Source organism: Sorex araneus, chromosome 4 (assembly GCF_027595985.1).
Source record: "Sorex araneus isolate mSorAra2 chromosome 4, mSorAra2.pri, whole genome shotgun sequence".
In the NCBI taxonomy this organism is placed as follows: domain Eukaryota; kingdom Metazoa; phylum Chordata; class Mammalia; order Eulipotyphla; family Soricidae; genus Sorex; species Sorex araneus.
This window is the reverse complement of record NC_073305.1, coordinates 104,039,739-104,066,505: the sequence shown is the minus strand read 5'-3', so window position 1 is coordinate 104,066,505 and position 26,767 is coordinate 104,039,739. Positions and strand designations below refer to the sequence as shown.

The 26,767-nt window shown below is 35.8% G+C and overlaps 1 protein-coding gene across 3 annotated transcripts in view; it reads right to left on the bottom strand.

Moving 5' to 3' along the window:
* The window catches only part of SENP6 (SUMO specific peptidase 6), a 109,142-nt gene that overhangs the window by 2,415 nt on the left and 79,960 nt on the right, over positions 1 to 26,767 (bottom strand). For 2 of the 3 annotated variants that reach the window (XM_055137234.1, XM_055137237.1), the window contains 10 exons: positions 25,519 to 25,628; positions 25,295 to 25,411; positions 18,417 to 18,539; positions 17,316 to 17,408; positions 12,414 to 12,844; positions 11,907 to 11,987; positions 7,237 to 7,340; positions 4,404 to 4,492; positions 1,043 to 1,111; positions 535 to 685 (listed from right to left, as the gene is read on the bottom strand). In XM_055137234.1, coding sequence (XP_054993209.1) covers positions 535 to 685; positions 1,043 to 1,111; positions 4,404 to 4,492; positions 7,237 to 7,340; positions 11,907 to 11,987; positions 12,414 to 12,844; positions 17,316 to 17,408; positions 18,417 to 18,539; positions 25,295 to 25,411; positions 25,519 to 25,628 — 1,368 coding nt within the window. The remainder of the gene's footprint in view (positions 1 to 534; positions 686 to 1,042; positions 1,112 to 4,403; positions 4,493 to 7,236; positions 7,341 to 11,906; positions 11,988 to 12,413; positions 12,845 to 17,315; positions 17,409 to 18,416; positions 18,540 to 25,294; positions 25,412 to 25,518; positions 25,629 to 26,767) is intronic. The other variant, XM_055137235.1, reaches the window with a different exon arrangement.

Genomic DNA, 26,767 nt, shown 5'->3' with positions numbered 1-26,767 from the left:
TCAATCTCACGAATATTCAATAAAAACTTAAAAAAAATAGCCAAGATAACTATAATGAATTTCAAGTGGGAGTTATACCTGTTTTGTACCTCTGAAGTCAAAGAGAGTATTGAGGAAGGGATAGTCAATATTATCAAATGATGCTCGTAAATTAGGAACCATTTGAACATAACAGTGAGAATGAAACCAGATTATAGTTAAGAAAAACAGGATTTGTGGCTGTGGAGCAGTTAATAAAACAGAGAGTACAATAAGCAGTCCAAATCATGAGGGAGATCTCTTAAAAGTTGAGGAGATAATATGAGAGGAAGAGTTTATTAACGGTGAGGAAATGAGATCAACAAGTCTTAGGTCTGATGAAGTATAGTCTTTTTATATCTTAAAACTCTCCAATTTGGAAGATTTTTTTCCTGGAATAATTTCCAAAATGGATGTTTGTGAGCTCTTAAAAATATGTGTACACGTTTGTATTTTTTTTTAAACTGAAGTCAAATATTTATTCACTATCATACAGATCAACAAACTGAAACCCACCTCAAAAAAGCTCTCTACGTACTGCAATACATAAACACCACAATCACTGAAGTTGTTCTGCTGGGGTACTTTTGGATTAGAGCCTTTCATAACATCTTTGGAAAAACTTCTTTTGCTTCCTTTTTTAACTTCCCATTCCACCTCTAAATACCTGCAATAATACATGTATATCAAGAACATACATGTTTACATATACACACACACAAGCACACATAGATAAGAAAATATACACAGTCCCTCATTCCACAAGATGACAAAGTAATTGCTGGAGCGATAGCACGGGGGGGGGGGGGGGGGGGCAGGGTGCTTGCCTTGCATGTGGCCAACATGGGCATTCCCCTGACATCCCATATGGTTCCCTCAAGCCAAGACAGAAACTTAATTCCTGAGCGCAGAACTAGAAACAACCCCTGAGCATTGCCCGGTGTGACCCCAAAACCAAAATGCAAATAAATTTTGTAAAAAAGGAACAAGCAGACAAAGCACTAGGTATGATTTTTTTACTTACTCTCTTAGAATTTTTACAACATTTGACCGAGAAGGGCCTCTGAGTGAATCCATTAGTAGGATACAAGGTCTGCAGGGTAGGAATGACCAAATATTAGTACTTCATAATGCTAAGAAGACATAAAAAGATGTGCATTAGCAGTAACATTTATAGGGCTGGAATGATAACATGAGTGATTAGGCTCTTGCCTTGCATGTGACCTACTCAGATTCACCTCTAGTACCATGTATGGTTCCCCAAGCCTTCCCAGAGTGATTCCTAAGAGCAGAGGTAGAAATAAACCCTACCAGGTGTGGCCCAAAAATCAACCAAACAGCCAATCAAAAAACGCATGGACACATTTATGCTCCCTATAAAATTCTTTTATCAACTAACATTTCTATCTATGATAGATGTCTTTCCCATAACCACACAAAACCAGAAAAGATTGTCAAATTGTATACTTTATACAAATATATTCAAGAAAATCTGGCAGAGAGTGAAATTTTTATTTCAGCATCCTCTGTAAGTCTTAGTAAAGTCTTACTGACGCATACCCAATAATTCTTAATACATGGTTAAATACTAAATTTAAAAAGATTTAACCGTAACCCAGTTCTAAAATATATCATTAAAGCTCCACAGTTGGTTCCTAAAAATACTTCAAAATTTAGAATAAAGCCCAAGCAATTCCAAAGATTTTAACATCTTCATATTTTATATCACCAAAAGTAGAAAAAAAGTCCTACTTTACCTATTTTAAACAACAATCAAAACATAAATGAATTCATTTAAAATCCAGTGGGGGAGGGGGGGCCGGAGTGATAGCACAGCAGGTAGGGCGTTTGCCTTGCACGCGGCCGACCTGGGTTCGATCCCCGGCATCCCATATGGTCCCCCAAGCACCACCAGGAGTAATTCCTGAGTGCAAAGCCAGGAGTAACCCCTGAGCATCGCTGGGTATGACCCAAAAAGAAAAAAAAAAAAAATACTGGATCCCACTACAGCAAGCTCAATCTAATACTCAACCTTCAAATATCCCAACAACACTAAAAGACCGGGAAAGTCTAATTTATTGCAAAAGGACTTGGAATACTACTTCCTAGAGTCTCCTGTTTAAAATTTTATGAGAATTTGAAATAAATCTCTTAAACTATTCAAAATCTCTGATTTTCACTTACAAATAAAATTTACTGTTCAGGGGACCAGAACAATAGTACAACAGGTAGGGCACTTGCCTGGCATGCGGCCAACTGGGGTTGATCCCTGGCAAGCCAGATGGCTCCCCAAGCCCTCCAGGAATGACCCCTGAACTCAGAGCCAGGAGTCTATCCTGAGCACCACCGGGTGTGGCCCAACAACAAACAAAATATATTTACTTTTCAATTTGCTATTTAGAGCCGAGAATGTGTCTAAAAGTGACACTCGTGCTCTGTATCCATAGGACCTGGGCTTGATCCTCAACATATGAAATAAATAAAATGAACCAGAAACTAAGTACTATTGCTACTACTTAGTTTCGCTCTAAAAAACAAAAAAAAAAAAGGCGGAAAGAGATGAAGTCTGGAAACAGATGCTACTTATACTTCAGTGAACCAAACAAATTGTTACTTGCAGTTCCCATCTGATCTGTTCCTTGGGACAGCCCTAAGTCATTCTACAGCCTTCTTACTATAGCTATCAAAGAAATCTAAACCCCGATCCACGGTTTTCCGGAGCGCAAAATGGAGCCGGCGATCCAGCTGAAACAGGACGCTTTCGCGCGCTTGCGGGAGACCCCAGGGGTCGGGGGCGGCGACCCCCGCCCACAGCAGATAGATATTTAAACCCACCTCCCCCACGTGTGCTTCCCTTTGGATCCGGCTGCGGAGCGAGCATGATAGAAGAGCCCAAGGGAGGGCCCTTGGACTCCAGGCAGCCCACTGAACTAATTCCGGCATGGGACCAGAGACCCCACGGTGCGCTGAAACAGTGGGACCCGGGCATCCCCCAATTCTTTTAACCTGTCTCTCTCTCTCAACTCCTCCCTCCTGAACACAGCGCAGGACTTCTCCATCTTATGAGCACCATAAAAGGGTAAAAGTTTGTAGTGATGTTATTTCTGGTTGTACTTTCCCTGGACTTTATACAGAAACCCAAAACCGTGCGGCTGCTGCCGCGGCCGCGCGACCTAATGTCATCTTAGCATCAGCAATATGTAATGGTTCGCTTTTAATGGGTCGGACTTTTGTGGGAGATCCTAACAAGAATAGTAAGTCTGTTGCTGAAATATTGAAGGCAATCAAAACGGTAGCCATCTCTCTAGACTAAACTAAGCTATATCCCCACGCCAGCTGAGAAGAAATTTTCTTCTTTCTCGGGAAGAAACGCGGCGTGTCGTCAACTACAGTGTGATGTCCATTAAGCAAACAGACCTGGTGGCGTGGGAATGGGATATAAGGGGAAAAATTATGTACATGGAACAGTGGGACGCTGGTGGAATCTCGAGCCGGAGCCGATACCAGCGCAAGACCTTCGGTTCCAGAAACTGCTTCCAGACACTCTACTAGTCTATCAACTAAGCCAGAGCCCCACGTCTGCTGATGACGGGAAATAACCATCCTTTTCGTTTTTTTTTTTTTTTCCCCTTGTCAGGCAGCGTGGCGATTACTAAACAGGCGTGAACTCGGTGGCGCGGGGCAAGGGGGAAAAAGAAAAGTTATGTAACAAACAGCGGGACTTAATATCTCTATATTCTTAGCAGTGGAGAACTATCAAATGCCTCCTTGGCAATAGGACTGCTTTTCTTTTTTGGGGGAAACCCCAACAACGGTAGTGAGTTGTGTGTTGAAACATGGAATGTAATCGAGATAAGGCATAAACGAAGTGAAACTTATCAAGTACAAGGGTGGGGACTGGGGAGGTGGGAGGGGGCGGCAGGTTTACTGGGGGGGTTGGTGATGGAGGATGGGCACTGGTGAAGGGAAGGGTGTTTGAGAATTGTATAACCGACATAATCCTGAGAACTATGTAACCCTCCACATGGTGATTCAATAAAATTAAAAAAAAAAAAAAAAAAAAAGAAATCTAAACCCCAAGTCTCATTATGAATCTCAGACAGTTCCTTGTCTGTTCCTGTCTCAAATAACCATTTCAAAGGAATAGGGTTCTCTAAGGAAATGTGTTTGTGTGTGATGCAAGTAACAAATAGAGGACTTAAAACGACTATTTGCTGCAACTTAATACATGGACACGACAGACAAGAAACAATCTTTTCACAATAGCTTTTGTTAACAAGAAGTCTTTTGATGTGAAGAACTTGTTTAAATAAAAACTTTCGTTTTAAAATATTCTGACAAGACTAAAATAAAAATATATAGTTTGCAAATCAGTTAATACTTACTGTTTACAAATATTAGGCTTTAAATGCCACTGTCCTATTTCTGAATTGCAGTTGTCATCGGCAAGGAATCCATCATCACTGCTATCATCCTACCAAAAACAACCTACTGTTAGCACTAAAAATAACCCAAAATAAAACTACATGGACAAAAATGTTTGTAACAAATACATTAAAATTTTTTTGACTTAGACAATCGTATATTGGAAAATGCTATGCATCAACTTGATTCAAATTATCTACAGTCAACAGCATTTTCAATGAAAGTCTCAATTATGAAAAACTTGTATGTTCTCAATCTAGAATAAACATATAACGATTAATTCTTCTCTAGTCAAATGTCACTGCTCTCAATTTTAATTTATTAGGCGTGGACATCCAACGGTGCTCACGGCTTACTCCTAGTTGTGTTTAGAAGTGACTCCTCATAGGGTCAAAGGAGTATAAAGGATCAAACCTGGGTTGGCCAAGTGTAAGGCAAGTATCCTACCCAGGCCAGTACAGTGAAACTGCCAATGGCTCTTTAAATCAGTTATGGTTCCTTTGGTTGAACGCTCCTCTCCTACTTGGATAATGGTGGTAAATCTAGAGCTAATTCATGCTGACGGGCACCCCCTTCATGGGGGAAGTGGGGGAAGAGATGCGCGTGCATTTATCAGACCCAAACCAACCCGGTCAGCCTTTACATAGTAATTTTTTCAAATCAGAAGGTTATTTGGTTCATATTTTTCTTAGACTTTAAGAAATTACTCTGTTAGCTGAGAGAAAATGATAGAAATATGTAACTTTTAGAACATTTTCTACCTATCTTAGCTTTGTATTTCTTAGGTTAGCAACTGGTTCTTTCACTAACACTAATGGAAGTAAGGCGTTGAAAGATAAATAATTTATATTTTGCTATAATTATTGTATAATAGTTCATCACTTTGGTTTCTAGCTTACAGAAAAACAATTTCACTGTGATTTTGAGTCTCCCAAATTTTAGTGCAAATTTCAGTCATAGAAAGCCTGCCTGCTATGCCTGAGTCTCTGGGTTTAATCCAAGAAGAGTAAAAACACAAGACAAGCATTCAAAATGAAACCAATAGCTACATAAATATGACTATTGGGCCAGAAAGATGGCTCAAAGGACCGAAGCATTCTGAATGTGGAAGCATGCAAACCAGGTTTAATCCTTAGCTTTATGTGGTTCCCTGTGAGAACTGCTGGTATGACCAGGAAAAACAAAACAAAACAGGAAAACCAAAAAATGAAACAAGAAAAAAAACCCATTACTTGTGAATAAAAATGTAGGTCAACTAAGTTGATTACTTGCCTTGCAATTTTGAAGTCATGAGTTAAATCCAGCACCACACACAGAAAAGAAAATGCATTTCCATATTAAATCTCTCTGGAAGTGTAAATGCTTTGTTAAATGTTCTACTAAACAGATTCGCCTGAGATTTAGATATTTGTGCCTCATGCTGTGTTGTGAACAGCTAATGATGGATATTGCAAAGCAGAAATATTTGAAGGATTTGGGGCCTGAGCAGTCTTAGATGAGGCAGACCCAGGTTATGGTTCCTCAAATCCTGCCAGGAGTGGTGTAAAACAAACAAAAAACCCCTTCAATAATAAAACAAAAACTTAAAACATAATAACAAAAAGAAATATTTAAGCAATTTTTTGGAAATAGTTTGACTACAGCAAATATCCACTTCACTCGAGTTAACTTAGTACATTAGGCCTTCTTTTTCTTTTCTGTTTTTTTCTTTTTGCCAGGGCCACATCTGGAAATGCTCAGAGATTACTCCTAAGTACTCAGGAATTACTCCTGACAGTGCTTGGGAGACTATATGCCCGGGATCAAACCCAGATCAGTTGTATGTAAGGAAAAATCTCCCTACCTGCTAAACTATTCATTCCAGCCCCAATGAAATTATGTCTTATACAACAGATAAACTTGAATATAAAATAAACAAACCTTTAAAATGTGTTCTTTGAGAAAAGAATAAATCCTATCTGTGAAATAATCAAGAGGAATATAATAGTAATAATAATAATAATAATGAAACAGCTACATTAGATAGTTCACATAGCTATTACTCAAAGGAGCAAAGGAATAAGTACTCATTATATACCCTGAACGTAATCTATGTGTGGCTGTATATGTTGATATCACACTCACAAACTGAAGGACATCACAAAAAAAAAAAAAAAAGGTTTTACTTGTGAAATGAATTAATGAACAAGGAAGAAAGGTGGAGCACAAACCTATCTTCACTAAACTCAGTTTGTCTTAAAAACAAGAAAAATCAGAGAATCAAATGGTTTGCTGAAGATTCTTTATATTTTATAAAGACATTTTCCCCTCAATATGAAGTCCTTTTACAGTGAAGTCATAAAATAGTTCCAAAAATATAACTTCATTCTTGGTGATATCAGACTAAATGAAACCCTTAAGAAATTAGAATTGTTATTATGTTAGTTTTATCTACATATTAAATATCTTGCCTTGATAAAATATATTAAAAAAAAACAACCCTGAACATTATGCAATATTTCCCACATCCGCCTTTGGAATATTAAATTAGACTAGAGGAATAGACAGGATAGTTAGGTCAGGAGAATTCATTTTATAAAAAATTAATATAAAAGGTCATTTTATACCAAAACTTTCTAAAGTGGTTAATATTCCACAGTAGCAAAAATAAACTTAAACAGAACTGAACATACTGGCAACTTAGGAACTGAAACTAAATTGATTTTTTGAGGTAAGGTATAAATCCACAAGACATAATAAATCACAAAAAAGCTGCCTACAGGACTTCAGAAATACAGAACTGTCAAGTTTCACCTGATTATCTTGATCTTCTGAGAAGTCAATGAGTTCATCTTCAAGCATCTTATTACCATCAGTTGATTCATCACTATAGTTTAGTCTGATTTTGCTTAAGCCATCTGTATCAATAAGAAACATTAATATAGTATATGTATAATAGTGTGATATTAACATTAACTTTAGTGATTAATAATAATAGCTAAGTATACAAAATTCTAAGCATATACAAATAAAAACTAAACACAAATGAAATTAAAATTGCTTTTGAATAAAATTACAAAACTAAAATATTCAAGTTAAGGTAGCAGTTATGAATGAGTTTCCCTAATTTTGTTAAGATTTTGTTCATGACTAGTTGTATTTATATACTTTTTAGTAAAATAATACAACACAGACCAAATGTTGGTGCTGGTGGTATGAAAATAAACATAAGGCAGAAATGAGTATTTTAAAATGTTATAATAATCTAAATCCTTAAAAATTATTTTTCTGAAAGAAGGTAATAAAATATCTAAAGAAATTTAAGATTCACATGGAAAAATAAGTTTTGCCAAGAAATTTGAATAACAATCATAACAGTTTATTAGAGCGTGTCATATCCAATATTTGACATGCTCTATATAATAAAATATTTTGAAACCACTTTTTAAGAGTGGTTCCAAATTATTTCAGGTCAGTGATTCTCAACCTTTTTATATCTGCAGGTCATCAACAGTCCCTAGATCAGGGATTAAAAACTCACTGTGATGGAGAGACTAATGTATTTTTGCATAAGTAAAAGAAATTAAGACTACTAATATTTGCAAGGTGAGATAGGAAGAGAAAAATATATGCTCCCTGAAATATACATACATACATGTACATACACATACATACATACATACATACATACACATGTGATAAAAATAAAAATAATAAAGCACTACGGTTAATACTTTTGTTATGCAAATAATGATAGTTGCTGTTTATCTTTCAGAAAACTACTTTGTTCTGCTTGAAATAAAACTACCTTTTTGAATATAATTTGTCCAAACTCAGGCGATTTAAAATTAGGTCATTAAAATCATTAGACCTTATTGTATTTTCAAATAATTCTCATCTATAGAATGTATCAAATATATATAAGCCTGAACTACATTTATGCATTCCCCAAAAAAGCAATTCAAGTCCTTCAATTACTCAGTAAACAAAGACCCCATGTAATTTTAAAGGTTTAAAACTAAATCAGATATTCTCTTAATCAGTCCCAGTCTGAAAGCTTTTATTACTCTAAGAAAAATCTAAAGATGCTTATGTGTGAAATTAGGGTTTAAATAAACACATTTTCCATGTACCAAAGTGAGGCAACTATTCCATATGGTGTCCATCTGAAAACAGAGCAAATAAAATAGTGATACCATACATCATTTTCTTAGAGGTGATCTTAAATCTAATCTCTGTGATAATATACAATTCCACATCTTTGCTACAGCAAATTACCTGACATCAGTAGTGAACACTTGTGTTACACAGGTAAAATTAGTTTTAAATGACTAGAATGCTTAATTTAAGTCTTGTAAACTATATTCCCAGAACAAAGAGAAATTAATTACTGGGATCTATCAAAAAAATTTTACATACTCTCATCCTAATTTTAATGTTATCATTTAGGTAGGAGAGGATATGTAACCATCCTCTCTGCAGTGAAAATATCTCCAGAGTACTCTAATGTAGTCCCTTGAAAATACAATGAAAGAATGCAATTTCCATATCCTCTCTAAAGTAGCATTTTTCAAGCCGTGTAACACTATCATCAGTGGATTTAAATATACATCAAGAACAGAAAATATCAGTGTAATATGCACAATAAAGATATAGTGGGTTTGGTTCCAGACTACTGTAATTAAGCTAATAGCGTGTGATACAAATTTTTGCTTTCTAGTACATTAAAAATTAGGTCTATAATATACTGTAAGGTGTATAAGCATCATGTCTAAAATGCAAAGAAGCCATAACTGAAAAAATTATTGCTAAAACTTCTAACAAATATTAAAGCTATTAGAAAAATGGAGGAAAAGGATTTGCTAAATGCTGGGTTGCACCAAAACTACCACTTGTAAAAAGCACAAAATCTGTGAAGTGCACTAAAGCAAAGCACAATAAAATAATGTATGCCAAAAAATTTCCCTTAAGGAAGATACAATTGATACAGATGACACACATTAATAAAACCAAACAGAAACAAATGCATAAAGAAACAGATATGAAAAACCACATGAAACATTATTTTTTGGTCTCCACAAGAGTACTTGTGAGGATATTAAATTTAACTGGCTATTATGACTACCATTTGACTAGAATGGTCACTGTCACTGTTGCTCATTGATTTGTTTAATGAGCAACAGTTCAATGGGCACCAGTAACGTCTCTCATTGAGAGACTTATTGTTATTATAATGGTAGGAATTTCAAATTTGTATACATGAATCCCTAGGATCCATTCCATTGCTTTGATTTAAATCATGCACCTCAATTCACTTTCAATTTGAATTCTCATTAAATTGTATGAAATCACAGACAAAAAAGAAACCTAAGAAATTTTATGGAGATAATATACCTATTTGAAGCATACAATTCAGAGGTTCTTAGCATATTTACATATGTATACAACTATCACCAGTGTCAACTTGAAAACATCCCCTCCAACTGCCTTATTTTTTTGCTTTTTGTGCCACACCCAGCAATGCTCAGGGGTTACTCCTGGCTGCCTGCCCTCAGGAATTAATTCTGGAGGTGCTGGGGACCGGTGCTGGGGACCATATGGGATGCTGGGGATTGAATCTGGGTTGACAACATCCAAGGCAAACACCCTACCAACTGTACTATGGGTTGGGGCCTGCTTTTAAGCGTTAAAATGGAACGTTTGTGCATCTTAGATTTGTATGTTTATGCATCAGTTACACCTCAATATAGTTTAGAAGACTTATTTAAAAGGGAAAAAAAGGAAACCTGACTACTGGGGTGGAAGAAGTAGCTCAGTGGCAGAGCACAGGATTTGCACACATGTGTTATTGGGTTTGATCCCAGGCACCAAAAATAAGGGCCCTAAATTCTTTAATTTATTTTCACTCCCCTTTGCACACATTCATTGAACTTCATTCACCATTAGCTCTAAGAAGACACTAGTTATTTCTCTTTAGGACATAAGTAAAAAGAAAGAAACAAATCTTTCTTTTTTTTTTTTTGCTTTTTGGGTTATACTCGGCGATGCACAGGGGTTACTCCTGGCCCTGCACACAGGAATTACCCCTGGCAGTGCTCAGGGGACCATATGGGATGCTGGGAATCGAACCTGGGTCGGCCAAGGGCAAACGCTCTACTTGCTGTGCTATTATTGCTCTAGCCCCTCTTTAGGACATTTTCATACAAATGAAATCAGATACATGTCGTCTTTCTGTGATTACTTTCACTTATGTTTTCAAGAATCATCAACATTGTGGTACATAGAGTATTTCTTTGTAAAGACTTCACATTCCTTTGGGTGTATACAGCATATTTTGATTATTCATTTGTCAGTTAAACACTGAAATAGGTTGGTTTTATCTTTTGCTATTATGTATAATATTACTATAAATACTCATACTCCAGTTACTTCTCCTGGTATATTTCTAGGAGTGGAACTCCTAGATCATAAGATAAAATTATGTTTAACTTCTTGCATTATCAAACTGTACCATTTTACATTCCAACCATTTTCTCCATATCCTTGCTAGCACTTGCTAAATTTTTGATTCAAGCCATGTTGATGTGGAATCTCACTGCTGTCTAATATTTTACTATTAATAATGTGCAGTATTTTTCACATGCTTTTACTGATGGGACTTTGTTTTTAAAAAATGAGAAACAATGCACAATGATATAATAATTTAAGTCAGTAGAGTCCCTGAACTGGTATTTAATCTAGAGAAATGGCTATTCACCACATTTTTACTCTCCCCTCCCCTGCTCAAGCTTTAAAATTATAAAACCGGGAGAAAAGAGAAAAACATATATATATATACAGGCAGTGATAGTTGCCTACTCTGACTACCTCTATTCCATCTCCTAGATAACTAGACTATAAACAGAGCTAAAATGGTACTATTTACTTTTGGTGTTTTTATTTTTATTCTGAATCTCCTAATTTTCCCACTACTGCTTCCTAAGGGACACAAGAATCAATAATTCAGATTAATTTCAGCTTTATGTAGCTTCATGTGTCAAATATTTTTAAAAGCATTAAGCAGCAGTTTCTGATTAAAAGAGAAGTTCATGAATTTATCGAGTTACATTAAGTATTAGTAAGTTTTCGTAAGTTCTTTCTAAATTCACTACTTCATATATTCCTTATATTGACTTCTTCCTCCATATAAAATGTATTACATCTAATTATAGTTATTTTAATAAATTTGGAAGTAAATACTATTAATGAGCTATGGGTTTTATTGAGTATTTTACTCTGAGGTTGGAAAAAATATATACTTATTTGATATGACATTTAAGTATTAAAACACAGACCTTACATTTTTATTACAAGTGCTAGAAATATATAACTGATTCCAGCCGGGATAAATAACAATTTACTAGAATTGAAAAGAAATTAAAAAACAGTTCTTGGATCAGGGTGACCCACTTCCCTTTGAGAACAATGAAGAATAAGGAACTAACCTTGAATTTGAATGTCAACAACTATTTTGGAGGAAAAAGCTTTAATTTCTGCCTCTGGCCACTTGATCTTTATTTGCCCATCTGTAAATTGAGAAGATTGAACTAATTCACCTTACAAGTCTAAGACTGCAACTACTGCTATGCTGAATAGTAATTTTCCTATGAACTAAAATAAATCAAAATTCTTATAAACAGAAAAATATATATTCTTTACTGTAATTTTATTTAAATGCCCTCTTTGCAGAGGTGGGGGGGAGAACTTATTGCAAAGGGGACACATGGAAATTTTTTTGATTGATTAAAAAGTTCTAGGTCTTGCCTGCGGTAATGATATGTATGTATATATGGATCAAAGCTCAATGAGCTATTCTTCTAAAACAACTAAATATTTAAGTCATACCTCAACTACCTGACTTTAAAAAGATGTACTCTGAAATCTTAATCCTATTTAAACAAATTCAACTTATGCTGAATTCCTTGATTCTTTCAAAACATTTAGAGACATACCTGTATGGTGCACAGAACTTAAATATTCACTCTGTAGGCCATTCTCATTTTTAGTCCTATCAACAACTTTCTGGCATGCAGATTCTCCTTTATTCGATTCTTCATTTTCACTTGCAGTATGATTTATTTTTTTCAGACTACATTTCACACTGCATATGTTTCTCCGATAACGAGTGTCACTTTCTTCCTGTTCAGCACTTGAATCAATTACAGCTATGCAATGCTTTCTGCTTAACATCTTCTTAATTACAGGCTTGGTAGAAGAGTTTTGTGAACAACTGTCCATTTCACTGGCTGAAGGAGAAGAAATACAACTGTCCTCTACAGTTGAACACTTTTGCATGACTGTATTTTCATGGTAATGAGGATTAGGTTCATACTTTGGTTTTTCCAAACCAGGGAAACAAACAACAGCCAAAAACCAGTGTGCACTGTAAAAAACAAATGAAACTACTGAATATATTAGAAAAATTTATTATATTTGGCAATATATTATCAGTTGAAATGTCTTTTGAGCTTCTGTGAACAAATTTATTAAAAATGCCCATTTTCAGTTCTCAGGTTAATCCATTTATTTATATGATCACTAATTCATTAACAGAATATAATGTCTACTCAAAAATAACATTAAATTTTGTTGAATTATGTAGCCTATATTCAATCTGCAAACAATCCTTTGTACCTTTTCTGACATTTGAAAAATTCCTTATTTTTACAGACAGTTTAATAAAATGTAAATTAAATTACATCACTGTAATCGATCATTTTCATTCACTTTTTCATTGCACTATTTATGTCAAAAGACAAAAAAAAAACAAACACCTATCTAGCCTCAGAATTAAAATGCCTCCTGAAGGTTAATTAGGTCATATAATTTTGAAAATATGTTAAATATTGTAAATACACTATGTTTTTTACCTTGTTTTTCTTTTTAGTAAGATAGAAATAAAAATTAAAATATCAAATAATCTTTTTTCTCATATTACAATGGAATGTTAAGTACACTAAAATGAAATAATGTATATAATCTAAGCGTAACCACAAAATAAATAAAATTTCAACTATTAGGTGGATATTCATGATAATAGTAGTGTAGTTCCCAACAGGAGAATATAAATCCAACAAAGAATTTTATTAAAGCCTTACTATTTGCGAGACATAATGTTATGTGTAAGGCTATAAATGTAAAGAGAATTTACTAATTAAATAAAATTTTTCATATAGTGATCAAAAGATATTTTTAAATGAAAAAATAAGTATCTTGACACAAAGATTATTTTATTCTCATTTATGCAAAATGTTGAATAACAAGAATACCAAGTTAACAGTACTATCTCTTCATTGAACAGCATAAGTAGAAGTCACAGAAGGCTGGCTTCACCCTTGGTACTGCTAAAGCCAAATGGAGAACTATTTCTCTATTCCTCTATGGAACGTTTGATTTGGACACCCCTCAGCAGTGGTACTGAGCAGTGATAGTGAACCATTAGGTGCCAGGGATTTACCCTAGGCCGTTGCATGCACAGCATGTACTCCAGACTGTTGCACTCTTTCTCCAGCCCTCCCTTTTCTTATTAATCTTCAGTTATCTTAAAGACTTAGGTCAAGTTAAGAGAGCAAAAAGTAGCACATCAATTTCATCATTTCATCAACTTCGAGAGTCCTCTCTGATTGTAGGTCACTTCAATTACAGAAAGTTAAATGTCAACAGTGTTTTAAAAATTATTAAATACAATGAAGTATAGTGATTTTCAACCTATAACTATCAACCAGATCCTACCATGTTTACTGTGGGTCATAAGTCACTGAGGTCACAGAACTGAATGTGGGGGTCATTCTAAAATAAATTTACAATTATCAGTAATGGTTAATTTGTATTTCTATGTACTCAAGGTTGCATAAAAATTTTTCCTGCAAATAGAGGGCGTGACTAGAAAAAAATTAAGAAATCCTGCATTTTAAGCATTTTTTAGCTGACAAAGTATGAATGAGCCATTAATGAAGTTACATTAATTTCATTCACCTAAAATTTATTTTACAGAATTTTCCACCAACCTGAAAGAAGAAAACTGAACCAGATACATAAGTGATCACATTAAACTCGTGAGAAAGAGTTTTGTTTTACTCCTCCTGAACTGTAGTTATATAAATAAGCAGTGGGGAAAGTGGGGAGAGAGGCTAAAAAAACAAGCTGATTTTACTTCATATGAATTATTCAACTGTCAAACTTTTGTCAACTCCTGAGACAATTTTTAACAAAAAAGGTTTTAATTTTTACTAATTCATTTTTGTTTTTTGAGTCACATCCAGCTGTACTCAGGGTGTACAACTGGCTGTGTTCAGAATCATTTGGGGATGCCGGAGGTATCATAGGTGATAAGTAGCCATATTTTTGTCTACTTTTTTTTTTTTTAAGTTTTTTTCTAGTGGTTTTGGTTTTTTTTTTAGCACTTAAATATTTGTAAATGGGGCAAACATTTACAATGGAACCGAGCCCCGTGGCTGCATGCAAGAGTCATGCCTTACCACATAGTATCTATTAGCCCCAATTTATAAACATTTAAGGGTTAAAAAAAAAAAAACCAAAACCACTAGAAAAACACTAAAAAAAAAAAAGTAGACAAAAATATATGGCTACTTATCTGACAAGATGTGATGTATAATTTGCATTTTATCACTAAAAAGAAAACAAGGAGCCCTCATAGACCAGAAAATAGCTCAAGCACACTCTTGATTATGATCATCAACAATTTTTTCTTTAAAAAGCAAGCCTCCATAATTGGGAAGTTAATATTCCTTCTATATCAGAACAGCATTATGTCTCTTACAAAATACTTCCCTTACTCTACATCTTCATTTCTACCAATCATATCAAGATGGTTGGAAATAATAAGAGCTTCCATCTATATGGGATCTCGTGATAAAGAGGTATGTGAATCTGGAGCCACATATTTTCCTAAAATTACATTTCTTTTTAAAAACTTTTAATTTACCCATGACAGCTTTTTGTATAGCCCCCTTTCACCTACTAAGCAACTCACATTACTTTGATGACAAATTAGTGTCAAGAAACCTTACTTTCAAGAGAGGCAGAAAGGAACCCCCCCACCTGAGGGAGAAGGAATGCCAGGTGTGTATGGTTTGGGTATGATACCCAGTGGTGCTCAGGGGTTACTTCTGTCTCTGCACTCAAATATTATTCCTGGCTGGATCGGGGACCTTATGGGGTGCCAGGGATTGAATCTGGATTGGCCACATGCAAGGCAAACACCCTTACCTTCTGTGCTGTACTCCCAATGTGAGATTTTAACCTTAGCTTTAAGCTTATTAAGATAAAATATACATTTTAATATACTTATATATCCATAGCAATATTTTGATCTAGCCTTTTTGGCTAGGCAAATAGAATATGATATCTTATGACTGAAACATGATTTTATATAGAATTTGTTTATATCATATGATGAATCTTTTTTTCAAGAAAGAAAGGAAATAAGGGGGGGAGAGAGAAAAGAGTACATTTAGAAGATAGTCTGGCAGAGCTAGGATTATAAAACATACAATCTCACAAAATATCAACTTCAGACAAGGTTACTCTACAATCATGATAAAAAGAGACAAAGCAAGGCCGTTGTATAATTTGTCCAAGCAGAGACAAACATAAGGGCACAATGCAACCCACAAAATACCATATAACTTACTTGCTGAATAACTGCTATTTCTTAATGAAAGCAAAAAACCCTGCTCCCCTAGTTTGTCCCCCAAATCACCAAACCAAAGCCCTCTGAATTTCAAGTTCTTTCAAACACTCATTTACTGAGACACTTTATGGTTGGCCGTAACTGTGTTTTCCCAAGATGCTATTAATAAACCTAGGTTGTTCAACTGCAGTGCATGGCGGGGTGGGAGTGGGGATGAGGGAAGAGGGAGAGAGTCTGATCTGGAGAGCAAGAAAACCACAGCAAAATACAGATTCTTTAGCTGATGTAGTTAATGTCGTATACATGCCTTTATACACATGATGATTTTCAACAAAGTATTCAGATGCCTGAAACATATATAATGTTATAATGCAATGTTACTTCAATTGAGGGGAGGGAGCACCAAAATCCCCTCAGTTTAACAGCATAATAACACAACTCTGCACATCAATGTCTATTTAGACACTGGATGAAATTAACCTAGAAAATAGCTCTAATTTTCTTCTTTTTTTCTTTTTGGGTCACACCTGGCGATGCTCAGGGGTTACTCCTGGCGGTGCGCGGGGGACCATATGGGATGCTGGAAATCGAACCCGGGTCGGCTGCATGCAAGGCAAACGCCCTTTCTGCTGTGAATAGCTCTAATTTTCACTATAAACAAATGAGGCATAAATGTGGGTGTCTTTTTTTCTGATTGGCAGCCAAAGTATGTTTTAAAATAAAAATTAGAATTCTGTGACCTAATCCTCTTTCGACTTAAGTATTCTTTTGAGGGAAGGGGCGTACACTTAGCAATGCTCAGTAGTTATTCCCGACTCTATAACTCAAGAATTACTCCAGGTGGCGATTGAGTGACTATATGGAATGTTGGGGATTGAACTCTGGCATGCACTGTAATCACTGTACTATCTCTCTGGCCCCTATTAGAGTGTATTTTTTCTTACAGAATGTTTGCTAGACAGTAAGCATAATTTAAAAAAAAAAAAGATTTTTCACACTGACCAAGAAAACAAAAACATTAACCAGTTTATAAAATTTAATGTTTTCATGTATCTCAAAAGAAAATCAAGTTTTCATGAAATAAACAGTAATTATAAGTAAATGTAAAACATTTCAGAAAAGTTATGAAAGTATATGCTCTTCACTTCTTGAGTACATTTTTAAAATACTGCCTCCAGATTTAAAGATAATTTTTACTCACGCTTCATTGAGGGGTACAAAAATAAAATCCTTCTCAAAAATATCTACATGTCGTGTCCATGTTTTTACTCTCCCATGTCGCTTTTGCTGTATCCTGTAATACAAGCAATAAACTGTCAAGTTTCTTTAATGTTTACAATTCAGTTTACATGTGGCAATGTTCAAATTAGGAGATTTGTGTGTATTCTCTCCACCCACCCCCAGCCTTGGGAACTGAATCCAGAGCCTGATTGAATATCAGGAACCCTTTTAGTGAGCCTGAAGATGAACATAATAAAAGATCCAACCGTTGAAATAAAGGATTGAGCTGCTTGGGGGAAGAAAACAACATCAAAGGTGAAGCTAAAAAGGTATGAAAATGCCCAGTACTAAATATGGAGGGCCGAAATATTGTGTTTTGATTATTCAAAAACTAGAGTGAAACCGATCTATTTTTAGCAATGCAGAAATAGTTCTATCAACCATGAGAACAGACCATTAACTATGATAGCTGAGATCAAAGAAAGTGAGCATTGTTTACTTATATCAAATAAGCAAGAGAAACTATGCACTGGTCAAAACCAAGGGCCAGTAATGGTCCCACAAGGGAGAGGAATTAAAATACAAATAATTTAGGTGGTTGAAGAGTTATACAAAGAATGCATTTAAAGTAAAGATTCACAATTTTTATTATTGCTGTTTTGTTTGGGGGCCACACCTGGCAGTGATCAGGGCTTATTCCTGACTCTGCACTTAGCGGTCACTCCTGTCAGGGCTTAGGAGACCAAACAGGGTTCTGGGATCAAAAGCAAATGTTATGTTAGTTACTTGCAAGGCCCTTACCTGCCATACTCTACCTAAGCTTCAGATATTCTTAAATATGGATGGCAACATACAAGATAAACTGAGCATCTTTATTTAAAAGTATCCATGTAGCTTTTTTAACCATTAAAGGAATCAGATACTCATTTAGATATTAGACCTAAATTTTTAATTCCAAGTATTTAAAAATATTTAGATTATAAATTAATTTTATAAAAACTGTAATGTCTTTATAGAAGTGATTTTTACTACTGTATGTGATTTACTACACCCATCAATATTTTCAAAGGGCTTAACTTACGATAGATTAGTTGTTTCATGAAGATTTCTCCTTTCTCTCTGATTAAGACGTTTATAGAAAAAGGAACTGAATATATGAATTCGGTCAGCTTCTTCTTTCTTCAGTTTTTCAAGCACTAAATATCTAGTAAGAAATTTTTAATAGGTAAATTAAGTTGATATTAAAGTGGAAGAGTGATCAGATCAATCCAATCTATATCCCTTAGAACAAAACCATTTTAAGTTTACTTCAAATCTAAACAATAACTGATTATTCTCAAGTAATGACGTGAGATATACAAGTAAACCTGACTTGAAAAGGTCTAACCTTTCGAAAACTAAAACATTATGAGTATTCAACAGCAAGTTTATTTGTTAAAAATTTGTCATTATTGTGTGTGTAGTGCAGGAAATTTAACACAAGTTCTCATACAGCAAGACAGTTCTACCACCAAATCGCATGTCTGGACTCTACAATATTTACAGTAGTCAAAAAAGTGGGAATGATAAAGTGCTGAAAACCGGATCAATAAAAAAATAATGCTATATTCATATAACAGATCGTTCAGAAATAAGAAGAAACAATAGAAGCTAAAACACAGAAGCTAAAACACAGAACTTTAAAACATTATGCTAAATAAAAGATCATCACAAAGGACCCCCACATTCTGTATATATGAAAAGTTTTGAAAATGAAAATCCAGATATAAGATTGTCATTGTCATTTTGGTGACCTCTATCAATGTTGTTGAAAGCAAAACAATTGGGAGATGACCCAATATGGGAACCACTACCCATGTTAACAGACTGAAAGTAAGGAGCCAGTTATCATGTGATATGACTTCTGGGGCCTTTGTGATTCCCAATGCTTTGGAGTACTTGCTCTGAAAGCGTTACGTAAGAACCTCCTTATTACCACCTCATTGACTGTGATGATGGTTCCAATAGCTCCACTATTTGTGTCTGGTAGTGTGCTATCTATGATCCCTGGTACCATGGGCAATTTCTGATCACATTATAGCCAAATATGAGCATAAACTGCAACCTAAGGGGTGTGACCTACCGCAAGCACTGCCAACTAAAAAATGAATATGCAAGCAGAATGAAACCCCTCACAAGCAAGCACCACAACTGAGTGTATGAGTGTCACAAACTGAACCATCAACTCCCGAATACCACCACAACAAATATGTGTTAAGCACCAGAACAATGTGTGTTGTAACCAGCATTGTGACAAAGGCAAAAGACAATTTTTTAAAAATGAGAAAAACTCCCCACCAACTCCCACAGATACACAGAGCTGTAGGACTGAAACATTACAGGTAGTGCCAGGAACTGGAGAACGTACCCATGTTGCCAATGGGGCTTGGTCAATGTCAGCACCAAAACTGGTGCCAGGCATTGGAGACTATATGAAACCCTGACTGCTGCCAACGTCTGGATGATCATGATACCTCTGTAGATGACAGGCACTTGACACTGCAAACCCATGTTCGCCATCCAAGGCTTCTTGACCTTGCTGCCACAGTCAATGTCACAAACATTTGCAGTAGGAAGAACCTAGTTGCTACCCAGGCCAAATCAATCTTGGTGCTACAACTGATATTACAACAGCAAACCTTCCACGTGCATACAAATATGCTCAAACTGAACCAGTCACTGATTCAGCTCAAACTGAACCAGTCAAGCCATTGCCAGTCACTTAAGGACTTCGAACTCTTGGTCACCTGGATCCAGGTTCTCACTGACCAGATAATAAGGAAACAAGAACTTGCATAGATGGATTTGTAACCATAAGTTCCCAAATTTATCTGTTCTACCATCACCTTTTCAGGGGGGAAAGAAAGAAAGAAAGAAAGAAAGAAAGAAAGAAAGAAAGAAAGAAAGAAAGAAAGAAAGAAAGAAAGAAAGAAAGAAAGAAAGAAAGAAAGAAAGAAAGAAAGAAAGGAAAGAAAGAAAGAAAGAAAGAAAGAAAGAAAGAAAGAAAGAAAGAAAGAAAGAAAGAAAGAAAGAAAGAAAGAAAGAAAGAAAGAAAGAAAGAAAGTCAGCCATCTCCTGGAAATCTACATTTTATTAGTAAACAGAGAGGGAAAAAAACCTCTACCCTTCTTAATGCTTCCCAAATGCACCAGAGGCCACTAGCACCCTCCCTCCCCCCATTAAACCAGCTCACTCCAGATAAGTAGTATGACCCACTTAAAAGAAAAAAGAATGACTGATCTAGACAAAAGTCTGGTAAAAACTCCATGATAACAGAGCTGTGTAAACCTCTTGAAGACCAAAGCAACAATCCAAATGATGCTCACTGAAATGTGGAAATCAATGGAAAGTAACTTCAGCAAGGACATGAACAAATTAAGAAAATTCAAACAACTCAAAGTGAAAAACAGAGTCAGAAAGCTTAAAAATTCTATAAAGGTGCTCAGCAGCTGAATGGCACAAGCTATAAATCAAATTAGTGAACTAGAACAGAGCTTCTTTCCTATTTTTCTTGGTTTTGAGGGCCACACACAGCAGAGGTCTGGGCTTATTCCTAGCTCTGTGCTCAGGGATCACTTCCGAAGGAGCTTGGAGATTCATACATTGTGCCAACCACCAAACCTGGGTTGGCGTGTGCATGGCAAGCACCCTACACAAAATACTGTCACTACTGCCCCTTAAGATCAGAACTTCTTAAAATTTTTTTGTACTTCAGATTTTGCTTGAGAAATGCAACACAGAAAAGCACTGCCAGAAACATCTCATATTCACTATGCACTTGATTCTGGATTATCTTTTGGCTGTTGCATATTCAGAAACCTCTAACTATTGCTAATTTTTTGTAACCCCCACATTCAACTGAATAATCCCATATAGGATCATGGTCCACAATTTAAGATACTGGGAGACAGAATATAAGGTACTAGAAACCATAAAAAAGAAAAGACAATTTTTAATGATATTAACATAAGAGAAAACAGTAAAGAAAAAAAGGTAAAAAATAAATGGGATTATATCAACTAAATACCTCTACATAACAAAAAACTTCATTTGAACAAAAATATATCCTATTAAATGAGAAAATATCTGCACACTATATATCTGACAAAGCACTAGTATTTAATAAAATAAAGAATACACAAATGCAACAATAAAACAAACTTTAATTAAAAACAAAAAAATGCAAACAGCTAAACACTTGCCAAAGAAGACATACATATACATGAACCCATAAAAACAGACCCTCTGCACCTAAAGACTTTGATTCCAGAGATGTAACACATTCGGGCATCCAGCGCAGCATCCGATAGCGATGCACTGGGACACCAAACTGGGCTACAACTCTGTGCTGCCGGGGGTGGATTTTTTTCCTCCCCACCCTGTCTTCCTGCACGGAAAGCGGCGGCCTGGCGGCACCCATGTGGCAGGCGCCATCTTCTGTGACTCCAAACCCAGAGGTATTCGGTTTTTACTTTTGGGGCTCCCAGGAACTCATGGGAAGGGGGCGTAACCGGCACGCCCTCGGCCCAGATAAATCCGGAGCCGCTGAGCGCGAATCGGACACTCTGCGCCTAAAGACTTTGAATTCAGAGACTTCTTACAGCAATGCACTGGGACTGTGAGCTGGGCTATGTAATTTCTGGCAGAATTTTCCCTGGACTTTATACAGAAATCCAAAACCGTGCGGACGCTGCTGCGTCCGCACAACTTAACATTTATAATTGTCAGCAATGTGAAACGGTTCCATTTGAACAGGTCTGACTTGGGGGGGAAACTCCAAATAATAACAGTAAGTTTTTGTTGAAATACTGAAGGTTTTTAATGCAGCAGCCACCTCTCTGGACTGTGAACTAAGCAAAAGCCCCACGCTGGCCGACGCGGCGTGGCGTACACCATACTATGAGGCGCAGGAAGGGGGATGAGGGGAAAAAAGAAAAAAAAAAAGGGAAAAGGAAAAAGGAAAAAAAAAAAAGAGAGAGAGAGAGAGAGAGTTATGTACTTGTAGCAGTGGGGCTACATATCTCTTCATTTCCAGCAATGAAAAACTAATTATCAAATGTAGTAGGTCTGTGTCTCTTGGTTGGAAACTCCAACAACTATAGTGAGTTTTGTGTTGAATTATGGAATATAATCAAGGTAAAGAAAAAATGAAGTGAAATTCATTAGTTATACAGTAGGGGGTAGGGGTGGGGGCGGGGGGTATACTGGGGTTTCTGGTGGTGGAATATGGGCACTGGTGAAGGGATGGGTGTTTGAATATTGTATAACTGACATATAAACCTGAGAACTTTGTAACTTTCCACATGGTGATTTAATAAAAAGTTTTTTAAAAAAAAATAAAAATAAAAATAAATAAAATAAAAACAAAGAGTTCATTATCATTGATCATCACAGAAATACAATAAAATAAATTGTTATAAGAAGCAAGAAATACGTAGTGATACCTGGAGAATAGAGAAAAATAAATCATCATGCAATATTGGTGTGAAGGTTAACTGGTTTGGCCTCAACAGAAAATAGTACAGCAATCTCTTGAAATATTAAAAATTGGGCCTACCATATCATCAGCAATTCCACTCCTAGGTACCTATCTGCAGAACACAGAAGCACTAATCTTAAAGGATATATGCACACTCTATTCCCTGCAATGCTACTTTTAGCAGCTGAAATACAAAAACAATTCAAATATCCAATGACAGACGAACATGTAACGATATGGTTTATACTCAGATGTGGATTACTACTCAGTTATAAAAAAGATGAAATTCTGTGTTCTAATAATACTTATGCCATTAGAGGTGACACTAAGCAAAAATCAAGAAGATAAAGTTTGGGGACAGAGAGAGACTATAATGGGTAGTATCTTGTATCTGGCCAACCCAGGTTCATTCCCCCACATCCCATATGATTCCCCAAGCCCCCAAGAGTAATTCCTGAGCAGAACCTGGAGTAACCCAGGAACACCACTAGGTGTGGCCCCAAAACAAAAACAAAACAACAACAACAAAAAGACAAATCTTACCCTGAGAACCTCTAATTAACAAACCAAAGGAACGAACAAGAGCAAAAGAAATCAAACCCTTGACTTAAGTGGAAACTATCAAAGAGGAAAGAGACCAGAATATTAAAAGAGTGAGGGAGGGAAGAACTGAGAGATAAACAAAAGGGTGAGGTAAGGGAAGACTGAGAGATAAACAGGGTTTGTTTAAAAGCATGCCTGGATTCATTGCTTGATCCCAGTTAGAACCCTAGCATGGTCTCCATATCATTGCTGGGGGTAGCCATGGAGGATGCCCCAGGGTGGGCAGAAGGGGTTTAATGGACAGTGGTAGCACTTGCGTTGCATGCTAGATATTACAACATACATTTGGAAGTGTAAAACTGTTTTGTTAAATTACATCATCTTATAAACCAAGCTTACCTAATAAAAACTGACAACATAAGAATTTATATCTATTCTCCAATGAAAAACTGTAAGCTTTTCAACTGCAAATGGATAAAAATAGAAAACCAATGTATTTATATACACTGCCAATTACACCGGTCATAGCGGGCAGTATAGATGTTTTGTTTCCACCCCATAATTCAGGAGTAACTTGTGTTATATAAAAAAAGCAGATCCTTTATTGAAAACCACTAATCTTCATGCATAGTGAACATGTGTCAAAATGAACATGTAAACTCAATGCGATTTTTCTAATCAAAATATTTAACTTTTTAATGTTTTGTTCCTGAACCATAACCATAAATTTGAAAAATATTTTAAAAACTCAAAATTAATGCAATATTCCAGTAGTTAATTTCATACATTATGTGTATACATACATATATAGACCATTTAAAAATTACCAATTAGAAAACACAAAAATTTATAAAGGTGTAAACACTGCACATACATTTATATGCATCTCTAATTGATCAAGATATAATCTTGTTCAGGAAAGCTTATTATTTCTTTGTATTTTCCAATCCCAGAGAGAATACAGCATTCTTTCTGTGTTTTGTCTGTGCCATGTTAACGCTTCTTTCTCTTTGAATCTACTCCCCAACTTGGGTTGTTTGTAAGATCATGAATTTCTAAAATAGTGCTCAGCACTAAGTTGGTACCTGACAACCTTCTACCAGGTAGAACAAAATCATATAGTTGGCTTGCTCAAAAGATTATTTCCTCATTTAGAATAGTAATTTACAGACCTAACACATTATAACAACCTAACTATCATTTAATAACATTTTGCACGTGCCAAAAATTTTTCCTACCACTTGGTATCTAATATTTAATTCTCACAATCCCTTTCATATTATTATTTTTTTGGCTTTTTGGGTCACACTCAACAATCCTCAGGGGTTACTCCTGGCTCTGCACTCAGGAATTACCCCTGGCAGAGCTCAGGGGACCATATGGGAAGCTGGGAATCAAACCCAGGTCAGCCTCATGCAAGGCAAACACCCTACCCGCTGTGCTATCGCTCCAGCGCCCACCCCTTTTATATTATTTTCTATTTATATTATTATAATATATAACATATTATGTATTTATATTTATATTTTATATTATTATTGTAAGCTCCCGTTGGCGTATTTGATATGCCAAAAACAGTAACGATAAGTCTCATTCCCCTGACCCTCTAAGAGCCTCCAATTGTTGGGAAAGATGAGTAAGGAGAGGCTGCTAAAATCTCAGGGTGGAGTGTAATAGAGAAGTTACTGTGTCCGCTTGAATAAATCGACGAACAATGGGATGATCATGATAGTGATTGCCATTTTTAAAGTGAGGAATCACGGGGAGAGAGCAAATAATTTTTCAGTGCTTCATACACAATGGCAGTGTTAAAAGTCAAAATCAGTTTTGACTCTAGGAAACATACATATTACACATTACTAAGGATTTGCTAAAAGGTTAGAAGAAAATTAACTTACTTCAAATAAAAGTCTATAATAACATCATTTAAAAATTCTCCCTCATTTAGACAGTGCAGGTCCTCATTAGTAACAGAGATGCCTCCCTTAGCTGGTGGTGGTGGATATACTATCAATCTGGAACAAAATTTAAAAGTAAGCAAACAAATACATACTTAGGCATATTATTTAATTGTACTAAACTGAAATTTAAAAGTGTCACAAATATAAAGAAACTGTCTCACTTTTCTACTGGGCCAATGAAGATGGTATGGTTCTCTCCAGTTTCTTCATCATCATCAAAAAACTGGAATTCTTGTTTATTCTTCATCTGTATTTTAGACTCAAGAGGCACCTGATAAAGAAAATTAACATCAACTTATAAATAAACTGGGAATTTTGTATGTTTCTGTTTCGGGGACACACCCAGCAATGCTCAAGGCTTACTCCTGGCTCTATAATCAGGGATCACTTCTGGCAGGACTCAGGGTATGGTGCCAGGATCACCTGGGTCGACCATGTGCAAGATAAGCACACCACCCTCTTGTACTAGTGCTCTGGCCCAAGAAATTTTTTTAATAAAAAGAGCAAGCTGAAGCTGAAAATATGGTTGAAAGGGTTTATAGAAAAGCACATGCCTGGCATATGCATGACTCCAATCCTTGGCACCACATTGTTCCCCTGGTTCCCAATTATTGAGCACTGCCCTCAAGCATCAATACTAGACTGAATCATCAGGCTCACATAGACAGGCCAGAATCAAGAATACCCCCATTATATATTATTTAAGAGCAAGAACAACACTTCTCAATTAAAAAAAGAAACAAAACAAGCCCCATGCCCCCAATCATGAAACATGGACAATGATGGCTCAGAAATGGTGCCTCTCTTGAAGGCAAGAGATCTTGACTTGGATCACCAGCAAGTCCCACATGCCAAACACAATCCTGGTGGCACCATTTATGATCCCTAATGTCACATTACTGTTCAATCTCTAGTGCAATGCAACCAAATGTTTGCATGGGTACTACACAAAGTGTGTAGACAGCTAAGAGCACCAATATTAAAGATGGAAGCATCAATACCAAATGTTATCAAGTCATTGCAACAACGAAGAAGGAAAAGATAAATATGCAAAACTGAAGGTCATTTATCTTCTCTAACTGCCATATACAAAATAGCATCTTTCTAGTATTAAATCTCTGCTATCAATATTAAAATAGATGATCAGTACTTCCAGGAACAGATATAGCAGTGTTATTCTTCTATTAGCAGAAGTATACCTAAATCAGTGGATACAAGAGTCTCAGGTAAAGAGTGTAATGAGCTTCAATTCTCCAAAATAAAGGGAACTTTAACAAGCTGATGCTGGCACATACTCCTGGTTGGATCACTCTTGGATGTGATTTAGCTAACAAAAATCACATCATCAGCTTCAATGTGATAAAAGAAAAGTCTAGTGAAACTTGAGTCCATCACAACTATTTGACTTCA